Genomic DNA, 13,371 nt, shown 5'->3' with positions numbered 1-13,371 from the left:
ATTTTTGCATTTTATTATTATTATTATTATTATTATTATTATTATTTTTATTTTTTTTTTATTTTATCATTAATTATTATTTTATATAAAAAAATAGTTCATCTCGAACTCGCCTCGCTTCGTTGGCGAGGAAAATCAAGCATTCATGATGTATTCTCGGTTTCGAAGTATAAAAAAAGAAAATTATATACAAAGATGTACTTATCTAAATAGTATTGCCGCATGATTACGAAATTTTGCCCGAGAAATATATATATATATATATATATATATATATATATGTATATAGCTTACTCGGAAGAACAAAACCGGTGCCATTTATAATGTACGGAAAAAGTAATATTTAACGTTAAATCATAATTTCATTATGCTCATTAGAGAGAAAGAATCCCGTTGTACTCGAAGAGGTTTTAACTGCTCTAAAATATAATTTACGCTTGCTGGGCGCATGTTTTCACTTTTTTCAACGCTCCTCGGATCCGCGAAAGCACATCAGAGTAAAAAAAACAAGGATTCGCAATCAGTCGGCAAACCAGCACAATTCTTAACGGACACTTTGCGATTATGCTGGGCGACACATTTTAGGCAGCGAAAGAAAGTTGGGACAGTGGGCCCTTTATGCACAGATACTAATTTTGCATCGACGATAGATTGACATTGATGATAGTGATATCATTTCAACGATTCGGTCGCATCCGAATACTATCCACGAGATTCTTTTCCTTTTTCATACGATGTTATTTTTCATGGGACATGGTAAAATGGTGAAACATTACAGAGTATTGTTTAACACTGTTACGCGAAGAAAGCTTGCACCGACTATTCAAAGACAATCGAATACCCGTTATATAAGCTGCGGGCTCGAACAACGTTTTAGATGATTCATTAATGACGCTTAGAATCGAAGACTCTTGTTGGTCGGCGGCTGATTTAGTAAGGGCCATCGCTTGGAGGCCCGTAATTATCGATCGGTGTACCAGGAGTAGCGCTAGGGGGTCCGTATGCTGCGGATTGCTCCTTCTGTTAACATTTAAATCAAAGCAGTGGCTGTTAATTAAAATGGCCGGTTCTCGGTGTTATATAAGCTGGGCTTGTCGAGAGATTTTCAATGATAGTCCTAAGGCTTACAAGCAATTGTTTCGACTAGCATTGGCTAACGGTACGTCGAGGGCGATGGCACTGCAGATAACACACGCACACACTACTTTAAGAAATGCCAACGACGTTTTGAGAAATCACCGTACGTACAATAACGATTGTTGCCAAGTCAAATTAGCAATTGCAATATGACAAAGACTTTATAAATGATATGGTCGATTGTTTAACTTATTGTTACACGGTGTTAGCACTTTTACGTTTGCAGGGAAAGTCACATTAATTTTCGAGCAATTTTATCAGGTAGAAACGCGTGCAATATGTATAACGATTAATATAAATATCAACAATGATGTAAATATATAAAGAATACTTTAATTTTAAGAATAGAATTTTTATAAATCTAAATGTCAATTCAATCACAGTCGTGGCATATTAATAATCAATAGTTACAAAATAATTAATTTTCTATTTATGGAATTTTTTCAATAAATATTCAATTAATTTGCTTCGCGCAGATATTTTTAATAGATATTTGAGAATATTTATGTCGAAACGATTATTGAAAATTTAAAAAAAAAAAAAGTCGAAAAAAATATACACATATATATTCTTGAATTTAATTTATTATCATGTAACAAGTCGTTACAAATATCAATTTTAAGCTTGTATATGTGCACGAAAATTAAATATGTACGTTATTTGATGGGTTTTTGCATATAAATATTTTCTGATATATCTTTATTGCAGAACAATTTTTTTTTTCTAAATACCATCACATCACGATTGTCACACATTTTTCCGATCAATTTATTAATTTTAATTTACGTGTTTTTCTATAATTATTCATTAAATGTAATAGAAGGCTCTATTCGATTTTTATTATGTAAATTAAGAATTTCACAAGTAATGGATGTACATTAAAATGTTAATCGGCTTTGAATTTTCAAGTGTATGAGAATTCGAATTTATAATTTACTTTATGATTTCAATATATTTTTTAAGCATTTATTATAACAATACTTTTATATATATATATAATATGATTATTATATTTTATAAATAATCAGTTTTTACTTGTACTGTTGGTTTGTTATAACAATTTACTTTACGTTACTAATATTAAAATGTATAATATTGAATTTGAAATACCAACAAAATTATTTTTATCTGATTAAGCTTACATAACTTTGTGAAGTTTTATGAAATTAATAATTTTCATGTACCAATAATAATTATATTTTATGTACTATTATATTGTCCAATATTCATATACAAAATTAATGAGGCATCAAGGAAATCGATATACGCTATTCATTATTTACTATATTTCATTGTATTATAATAATTATATTTATTATATTATACGTTATTTATTATTTTTAATAATATTCCGTATGTGTTTGAGATTTAATACTAATTACTAATACTATAATTTTTATTTGTTAATAGTGTATATTGAATTTCTTAAATATTCGAATAGATGTGATATGCAATACCAATTACATATTTCCACGATCTTATAACTAAGAAATCACTTTATATAAAATCTATACTCATCATCGATATATTACAATTATCGTTTGTTAATTAAAAAATTGCAATATTCAAATATTTATAATCTTTCTAAAGCTTTCTTCTTCTTCTTCTTCTTTTTTTTTTTTTTTTTTTTTTTTTTTTTTTTTTTTGTAACTGAATCCCCTATTATTAAGTACATAATTGCATTACAAAATGAAAATTTAACTGTGTAATGAAAATGTTGCAAATGCGTTTAAATAAAATTTTTTACGATTTTAAATATGAACTTGTCAATTAAAAAATTGATATTAACATATAATTTATGATATCTCGCTTTCTATATACTATTATTATATAATTATATTATTATACAGTAGATTTTTTACGAAATGATCATTAGATTGAACGATCAGCCGAACAATGTGTAAAAATTTTTAGTTTTCTACAGATGTTTATCACATTAATTTTCATAAATATATTATATACATTGAAATATAATTTTAATATCAAGGCAGCGCAATAAATGCTTATTTTATGGTGTAAATTAACGTAAAGTCGTATTACATCCGTATAAAATTACTTTATCATAAAGATACTAGCAAATGTAAGTAGTCTTGTCGATTTACGATTAGCATTAAGTGCCAATTAAGATTATTATCGTCATTAAATGAACTAAGTATCTTTGATGATGCTTATGAAGTTAAAATTTTTGAATATTTCTTGAGCTAATGATGGTGTATAATGTTTCTATAGTTTAGATTAAATAAACTGATAATACAAGACAAGGGTTTTATTACATTCTCGATTTCTAATCTCACGTGAGCGTAAGAAGAAAGTAATTGATATTTCAAAAATACTGTCGTCTCTTAATGAAGCAGTCAATTTATGCAGTGATTGGCAACTCGAACGAAGCTACTAGAATTTACGTCTTAAATTATCGAAACAGTGACAAAAAATGTAGGAAAAATAATGCCGAGCAAATGAAATGTTCGATGAAAAATGCCGGACGTACCTGGGTCTTGTAACGGATAAAGTAAACCTCGGGTTTGCTTGGCTGGGTGGGTGCTTGAGTCGGTATTACGACGTCAGGCTGCTCTTCGGGCTTCTTCACCAAAACATAGATGAGGGTCTTCTCCTCGTCGGGTTGGGGCAGCGGTGGCAGTACTGGGGCAGTTGGTGTTGGTGGAGTCGGGGCCTTAATGAAGACGATCTTGTAGTGCTTCTGGGGCGGGGCAGCGGGGGCGATGTATTTGGGGGCCTTGTACTCGGGTGCCTCGGGCGGTGGTACGTGTACGTACACGTGCTTGTGGATCACGGGTGCTTGTTGGGGCACTCCGTAGGTCGACTGGGGGTAGTTTCCGCCGCTGGTGTCGGCTACCGAGGGGAAGTACGAGGAGGGTGGTTCCGGTCGGGCCATCGCCATCCCCGTCAATGCCAGTATCTGTAAACAGATGGGCGCATCATCTGCATTTCGCAAGGCTTGTGTTCTAAGCTTAGATTCGAACTTTCGTTTCGTTATCCTCTCGCACACAAATTACTTAACGGCATATCGTCATGTAAACATTGCACGTCATATGTTATAAATTATAGACTTTCTATTAAATTGTCACGTGACCAACTTATTATTAGACTGTGTAATAAGCTTGTCGAAGATTACATATGTGTGTGTATATATATAATCTAAAAATTGTCGGTTTTATGTAAATACAAGCTCGGGATTTCAATGAAATAATGATTTACTCTAGTGCACGCGCTTTTATTGCAAAATAACACGAACTCGGGGACAAAAATGAGGAGTATAATTATATATCCTCAAATTGTATAGAAATTATTAAGTGGTATACTCCTGAATAATTACCATATAATAATATAAATTTATTTTGAATTACACACGATTATTATAACTATTTTCATTTTTATACATATTATTTTATTTCGCGAGCATGCAAAAATAAAAAGCCTTATATAAATTAACAATATACAATATATTCTTATCACTGTTTTATAATAATAATAATAATAATAATAATATTATTATTATTATTAATAATAATAGATATATATATATATATATATATATATATATATATATATAAATATAAGTTATTAATATAAAATGTTGACTCTCAGTATTCTTATAAGGATTAGGCATCACTGAGAATAGGGAGTGGAAACAAAACACTTTTTCTCTATTAGAATTTACTTGTTATTTATTGTTATTTTGAAGGCGAACGTTTTTGTTTAATCGTGTTGTTATAATCTTTCATGGCGCGATATCGACAAAATTGAAAGTGAAAATTTTACAAGGGTATATGTAATTAAATAGAAAACTAATTGATGCATACGGATTCTCAAAGAGAAATTACTTTATTAATCGAATCAGTACTCGATCGTAATTATTTTATGATTCATCAGGCTAATATCGCCATATGATAAATGTACGTTCTTACAGGTAGTTCCAGTCAGCTCCCAAGTGTGATTTCAATTTTAATTTAACGTCGAGGATTTTATAATGCAACAACGTATTATGAATGATGTCAGTAAGTTAAAGCAAGTCATTGGAGTGAAAGTAATAGTTGATTTGAAAATTTTGATGCTTTGTTGGTATTTACATCGTAAAAAAGTATTCCGCTTTTAATGATTCGTATGGTCCCGGTGCTTGGTGCACGCCAGCCAAAACAGAATAAAGAATTGGAAGTACACGGTCACGATCACTAACCGACCGAAAACCAAACGAAATGCTCCACTTATTTCAAATACCAGTCAAGGTGGTAGAGACGTGAATAATTATGCAATCGCATGGGCGAATTATTTTCGTTTCATTGAAGCAAAAGGCTTTTCATTAATAAATACACGATTATCGATACACCCACGCTTATCTAGCTGATTGAAACTTGGTAAAGGACGGAGTTTACCAGTGCATACATGTGCATTACAAGTTAAAAATGTTAGATGCGAAAGATCTTCCGATAAATCTTTTGCGCGTGAACATTTTATACAACATGAAATATTTATATTATAAGCGACCCGGCCGTCATTATAAATTGCATAAGACAGTGGGATTAATAATCTTTGAAAATCATTTGTAAAAATCAGCCGGTAATACTGATTGACAATTAATTGCCCAGCGACGATGAATAATAGTTTAATAACATTAGTATGTAAAACAAAGAAGCAAAGATATCTTTGTATGCTTAATGTTAAGCGCTTAATCCAGTGTATTTCAATAAAATCAACAATTATCAACCATCCGTAGCGGAAATCAACGCATAGAATCGCGCGCGTGCGCATAAAGGCGAGGCGAAGTCAAATGGGATGACGAGAGATCGAAATGCAAGATGACAGCGGCACTTTCGCCTGCTAATCGCTTCCTAATTTCGCCCGAGCGCTTTCCCACTTCCCGGCGCAAATCGTACTCACGTGCCGCTGAATTATCGCGTCGACGCACTTCCCCGGTGAAATGCGCACGCGCTCTAATTGTTTCCGTAGAGAGAAAACGCAGATTACGCCTTAGTCCTCCCGAGGCTACATTGCCCAACGCTACTGCGAGACCCCCTGGCTGTGACTCTATATGTTTCAGTTATTGCGTGCCGGCCTTCTCTTTCCATTTTTTTTTTCTCTTTCCTTTTTCGTTCTTTTGCACATCGCCGATTAATCTTGTGCGCGGCGAGAGACAGTTCAGTCCTTTTTTAAACGCGTAATGTTCTTTCGAAGAGCTCTTTACTCAATTCCTCGGATAAGCCGTTGCGATTTCTACTTGGACGAATCTGTCTTTTTGGAATACGTGTTGTGATATTCTATACCGGTTTCCACATTGCACGCATTTATTATTTTTATTATTGTTGAATTTAGTTATTATTATTCTCTTCTTTTTTTTCGCTGTTATTTTACGGGAAAATTAACTTATTTTGTCGACGGGCCAATGTGACGTCAGTGGCGGCAATTTTTATACTACTTGATTAGCTCAGATAAAACACTAATTGTTGATTATTTTAATGTGCAGCGTGCGAACGTGCGGCGTGCGTCAAGATATCATTATACTCTTAACTCTTCTGTGTTTGTTCTTTACATTAGTGGGAGTCGAAAACATGATTATATATTATGAATAATAAAACTTTCTATTGCTAGAGAAATTATTATTGCCATTGTTTAGATCATTTATTGTGGATATTATTTTTAATTTTTGTCGGTCATAATATTGTTACATTTTTACGATCGGGTTCCTTAGTAACATAAAGTTATACCACTACTCGCTTATATCTATTTTGCAAATATCTGTCTGCATGGTAATTATTAGCTGCGGAAATATAAAAAAAGAAAAATGATTATTATTTATGCGACTTTCTAATAATTTTAGATAATGATCAAATGGAAAATGTTGACTAAAGAATATTAATGTAATATTACAATTATCGTATTAATATTTGAGTGAACTGGAAGAAATATGACATAGTATTACTGGAGTAATCTATGAATTTTTGTCCATTAAATACTAATACAATTTACCGATTCGAATTAAAATAATTATATCATTGATTATGTCATCGTCGTTAAATCAAATTGGAGCAGTTCAATGATTAGAAGAAAAATATGTTCTCATAATATATCAATGTTCATTATTCTTTAATCAAAAAGAAAAAAAAAGCCCAAGAAAGGAAAGTTCATGAAAATAAAATATTTCTTGGTAGCTTTTAATTTGAAGCGATAAAGAGCAATAATCCGGTTAATTTAATGTAAAAAATTTACGTGCATCTGTATTGGAATGGAATTTGATATCGATTGTGCAACACCATAATATGAAATTATTCTGAATTTCGAGTAAATTCAGAAAATGAACTTGCAAAATTTCGTACAGAGTGTTTTATTTCCCATTTCAACGGACGATAATTTCAAATCATCATTCCACATGAATGAAAGCTGCAACGCCTATCTCTGTACATACAAAAAACAATTTCGATGAAAAAAAAAATTTTTTTTTTTTAAATCACCCAGATTAATAGATTTATTTTCAATGTGGCACTAACATGTATTATAATCGCGTTTCATTAATTAAGAAATCGGACTTTTACATCGCCACGGTGATTAAGATGTAAAAATAGATAAACTTTGAAAAATCATTTGTATCAAGCCAAAAATTAAGTCATACGCCTGCCATAAATAAAAAACGAGCGTACACACCTGGACATAATAATGAGAGTAAAAGAACTAGTTTACGGATAAAAGGCGCGACTGCTTTTTGTAATTGGGTGCATCGGTAAAAGTTGTCTGCCCGACAGATTAATATTCGATCAAAGGAGCGACCGATCCGACCACAGCAACATACCTTCCCAGTACTCGAAGAAAAAAAAAAACAAAAAACAAAAAAACGGCAAAAACAAAAAACAAAAAAGCGGCAAATACAAACAAAAGAAAAACAAAAAAAAACAAAAAAAAAAACAAAAAAAAAAAAACAAAAAAACACGAAACCACTGCATGTTACACGTTGCTCGACAATATCTCTAAACGCGTTCGGCTATCCTTTAAACAAGAGAATTGGATTATGAGAACCGTCAACGATATCTCTGCTATGCGACATGATATCCCTATAACCGATATTCCCATCCAAAACACTCGAGCGCCTAATCTCAGCATTAAATTCCAAGACACCTCAATGTCAATTCAACAATGAAATCCCGGGCAAAATGTCACTGGGGCTGTATACTGATAATATGAAATATGATCGTCACAAAAGGGTGTGGATGATCCGAGGACGAGACGAACACACGCGTAGGTTCACTTGGCTCGCGCTCAGTACTTACGATGAAGGCCTTCATTGCCGCGTCGCTCTGTCCAGCGTACAAAATAATATCGTCGAGGTTTAAGCTCTCGCTCGGTCCACTCGCGTGTGCTCGCTCCTTCGCTCTCAACGGGGCATTTATATAGGCGGTCTCGCGTAGTCGCACGGCGGCCGCGAAAATGGCGCTCCGCTCCTACCTTAGGGGTGTACGTGAGCGCCAGGCAAAAGCCACCGCTGAGAAAGTTCCCCCCTCGGGACACAATCGCGGGATGCTTTCGCTCGTTTCCCTCGCCGCCGCCACCACCTTCGCCTCCTGCCAATCCTCCTCCCACCCCCATTCTTCGATCCCCCGCCAAAATAAAAGAAAAACCCTCCCCGTCCCCGTTCCCGTCCCCCTCCCCCGCCCCTTAACCGCCCACGACAAACCAACCTCTTCAAACCTCCTCTTTCACCGGCGCCACGACCGCCGTAGCCGTCGCTGCCGCCCCGCCCTCCCTACCCCCCCCCCCCCCAACCACGCCGTTCGTACGCTTCGTCAAAACCCCCTCGCCGCCGCCACCGCCACCGCCGCCCTGCGGCGCCAAATCGATAGAAAACTACGGGCGCCGCGCGCCGATGTTGTAATGCCGCTTTTGCCGCGACGACGGGATGACGCTCCGCCGCCCGGAAGCTCCAAGGGACCGCCCCCGAGCCGCACGCCCACCTCGGGGACCATGCCAAATACTCGGCTTCGAGGTAAGAATCGCCGGCGGCGGTCGGCTTTGTTTTCCGCCCGAATCGCACTGGAATACGCGCGGTCGCCCTGCCAAAGCTCCGATCGACTTTGTTTGTTACCGACACGCGCCGCGTCGACGCAATTACGCAACACGTAAGCGCCGATTATTTTCACCTGGCGAACGGAATGGGAAGTGGTGAGATTACATAGGTGACACCACCTTACGAGAAGCCGCTTAACATCACGGGAAAAGCCGCGATTTTCTCCCAACGAAATGCCGACGTGTGAAGCAGGATTCTTTAACTCGTCATTGTCTCGCCACTCTGGATTATCGAAGCGGTGCGTATGTCTCGGCGGCTTCTTTTTTTTCTTTTTTTTTCTTTTTTTTCTTTTTTTTTTTTGCATTGGGAGCGAGGATACTTTTACGTAAAATTGAAAAAGGCTCGTATACGCGACGTGCGTCACGTTTACGCAGTCCAGCGATTCTAAATGCGAACATCCTTTGCTAGATTTGCGCGACTTTTCTTACTTAGGATGGCGACTTTAATCTATACGCTCTCGTTTCTGATGAAATCCAAATACCTAGAGGCCTTCAGTGCTTCTATGAATTACATACGCTTTGGGAGTATCAAATATTGTCTATTGGCGATAGAAACATTGATAATTGGCTAAGACTTGTAATCGTGTGTAGTGCGGCTGATGTTGCTGAACGTTGCTCATTTCACATGGGAGATAAAGAATTTTGCGACTTTTATGATATCGACTAAGGTACATGCTCGCTTGAAATTGCTATACCGGCAGCACTGTTGAAAAATCCAAAGTTTCTCCATTGTTACGAGAAAACATTCAATTATTTATACGAACAAAATATTTTTAAAAAGAATTGCTTTGAACAACGGCATTCCAGTTATGCTATGCCAAGAAAATCTTCCAAACTATTTGTAGTTGAAAAAGAAAAATCGCTTAAAAACTACTGCGATAATATCATTGTTTTTCTACCTACAATGACTTTTATTTATTTATTTATTTATTTATTTATTTATTATTTTTTACTTTTTATTTTATTTTATATTATTTTTTTTAATATATAATCACGAAATTTAACGAATAAGAATTAGATCAATAAATAAATTATTCGTCAAAACATCAACACGCAACTAGCAATGTAATTATTACAAAACAATTATTGTCTAATTTAACTTATTAGTCTGATAATCTAATTGGATTTTGCTTTAAAATGTACATCTACAATTGAAATTACAGCATATGCTGATTGATCTGGATATATCCTTCGGTCGTATTACTTAATTATTTCATCGATCATTTATCCTCGATACGTTTATTTCCATCTATTTTGTATATCCAAGAAAATTTCAATGTCCGCATGTAATTATTCTCAATTTGTGGATTACGGTGTGCGATCGGTAGCCTTGTCAGATTCATTAATTAATTCAACTTAAATTCTTTTATTTATTATTCGATCTAAGAAAGCTTTTATAATAATGTTATACAACGAATGTCAAGAATATTTATCGTTAATTTTCATAAAAGTACGGTGGTACGATTCATATAATACAAAATAATGAAACTTTTATTTCGACATTTTTCCAAGTAGGCCCTAGTTTTCGAAACAAAAGCCAATTTATAATATATGTAATTTAAGTGGAGAGGTATTGCGAAGGTACCAGGTGATATTACGAGTATCAATATAAGAAAAACTAAATCTTATAAAAAAAAAAATAAATAAATAAATAAAAAAAAAAATAAATAAATAGAGAAAGAAAGAAAGAAAGAAAGAAAGAAAAAAAAACAGAATAGAAAAGTTTTTCATTAGAAAGGGAAATAAGCGAGTAAAATCTTTAATCGGCAAGGTTAAATCTTTTAAGTAATACCCAATTACCTGTATCTGTCATTAACTAATTGAGACACTCGTGAGCTAATATAATAGAGAAATAGACTCGTTTAATGTAGAAAATTAATTATTACGCTATTAGTCTGAGTAAGTAAGCAAATAATGGATTTAAATTGAATTTCGAATAACTTGTGTAATGTTCATTTATCGTTATTACGTATTTTTCGTCCTCACGTATCGAAATTATTCTCCATGTAAATTAAATTTTATTCCTAGAATTAGGACATATTCGAAAAGCGGCGACAGGCAGCTCTTTTTATTTTTGCAATAAAGTCGTCACTAGCGGTTTTATCGAAATTCAAAACACGCATCCCCGCTACTCTCTATCTTGGTTAGCCTGGGCTCGCTCGCGCGTTAGCTATTCCCAGCTTTCCAGTTAGAATTATGGCTTTGTTGAGACACCATGACTAGCTGACTAGCTGATTACGAGGGAATATACATTTTCAATTTACCCTCATTTGAATCATTATGGCTTCGGTAGACAGTATCGTGTGTCTTACAGCAGCATAATCCAAAGAATTGCATGGAGCTATTCGGCGGAAGTTAGTAAAGTTCAGCTCACGAGCAGCAGATACCAAATACAAAAGAATGCATTGTTCGAGCGCGTGACTTTGAATATTAAAGATTTTATCTAAATTTCTAAATTTTCTTAATGCTTACGAAGATAATAATCGACACTGCCGATTAAAGAATTATCTGCTCTTTCGAAAAGATTTTCTTTCGGGACCTTGTTTCGAATTTTGTACGCTTTTTATTCATGAACGCGATAGGCAAGAATATTTCACATCAAATAAACGAAGTTACTGAAAATGTAGTGTTTTTAATTTTTTTTTTTTTTTTTTTTTATTTTTTTTTTTTATTTTTACAATCAAAATCATTATTTTACTACACATTGTTTAACGAATAATGGTTAAATAAATTAAGCATTATGAATAAGATTATAAAGTTAAGAATCGATTCAATAACAATTTTGTCAATTACTAGATTTTATAATTAATAAAATAACGAAATTTTTTACATACAATAATATACACACACACACACACACACACACACACACACACACACACACACACACACACACATATATATATCTATATATAAGAAATTGTGGAATATAATTTTCTTTCAATTTATTAATATTTCAACACAAAACATAAACAAAGGTTGAAGATCTAAAAAAATTTTTAATTTGAACTATGAAATTCTAAAGACATATCAAAATTAATTATTTATTTACTATTTAAAGTATACGAAAATTTTTTTTAAGAAAAATTCTAAATTTCAACGATTAAGTTTTTGCTAATTATTTTATTGATTGCTTTAAAAGTTGACTATCTGATTTAATGATTAGTTGAATATTTGTTATAATCAGAAATATTTATGTATTTAATTTATCTGATTAAAAATTATCCAAATGAAAATGAAGATACAAATTCATAAATACAAAAATAAATATCCAATCAGCAGAAAAAGTTTTCATTGTAAGGCAGTTTTTGGGTAGACGATAGTATTAATTTATAAATAATTTAAAACGAGTATAAAATATTTGATACATCTCCAATGACACCATATGTTCATAAATTTAAAAATTTTAATTATTTCAGAAGTATGCGAGTTAGTCAGTAATTCGAAACAAAAGAAAAAAAACCATATAATGAAATAACATGTTTGTATTTTCAAATTTTATATTATGCAACGCTGATTCATGTAATATAATTAATGTTGTATCAAAATTTTTATAAGCGTTTATACTTTATAAAACATTATTTATTCTGAAATTTTACTTTATTTTATTATATATACAGTATTTTATCTTGAAATAACTAAGACTTTTTTCATTCATTTTTATTACACTTTAAGAATAATTTATAAAATACATTAGATAAAAAGATGCCATGGAGTCAAAGTAAAATAAAGAGAATTTACATTTATCACATACTTAGTTTTAAGCTTTAAACTTTGTTTTGCAAACATCGTATCGATTAGAATATTGCAAACTACTTTTATTAAATTATGTGTTTTATTGTAAATTAAAAACCTGAATAAATATCGCAGAAAATTGAAATAAGATAAAGTTTCACAATTAAAATTGTCAATAGCGTACTAATAGACTTGTAATTATATTACGTTTAACTAGTTTAAAATGTATTAATTACATAATAATATGAATTTTCATTTATTATTATTTATTTTAATCTCCATTTTAATATTAACGAACTCATTAAACATAATTAGCAAACTACTATTATTTATTTAAATACAATATTAACCTAAAGACTACATAATATTATATAATCAATTATGTATATATATATATATATATATGTATGAAAGTTACTTAATTAATATCAT

At 32.7% G+C, this 13,371-nt stretch overlaps 1 protein-coding gene across 1 annotated transcript; it reads right to left on the bottom strand.

The window, feature by feature from the left end:
• Positions 1–485: 485 nt before the first annotated feature.
• LOC105363186 (proline-rich extensin-like protein EPR1) lies at positions 486–8,525 on the bottom strand. The gene is made up of 3 exons (XM_011500806.1): positions 8,412–8,525; positions 3,626–4,054; positions 486–1,020 (listed from the first exon to the last, which is right to left on the bottom strand). Exons 1-3 carry the CDS (start codon positions 8,424–8,426, stop codon positions 931–933), a joined length of 534 nt encoding a protein of 177 aa, XP_011499108.1. The 5' UTR covers positions 8,427–8,525; the 3' UTR covers positions 486–930.
• Positions 8,526–13,371: the final 4,846 nt, after the last annotated feature.

This window comes from Ceratosolen solmsi, unplaced genomic scaffold (genome assembly GCF_000503995.2).
Source record: "Ceratosolen solmsi marchali unplaced genomic scaffold, CerSol_1.0 scaffold27, whole genome shotgun sequence".
NCBI lineage: Eukaryota > Metazoa > Arthropoda > Insecta > Hymenoptera > Agaonidae > Ceratosolen > Ceratosolen solmsi.
Note: the sequence above shows the minus strand (reverse complement) of the source record. Positions and strands in the feature narration are given on the sequence as shown.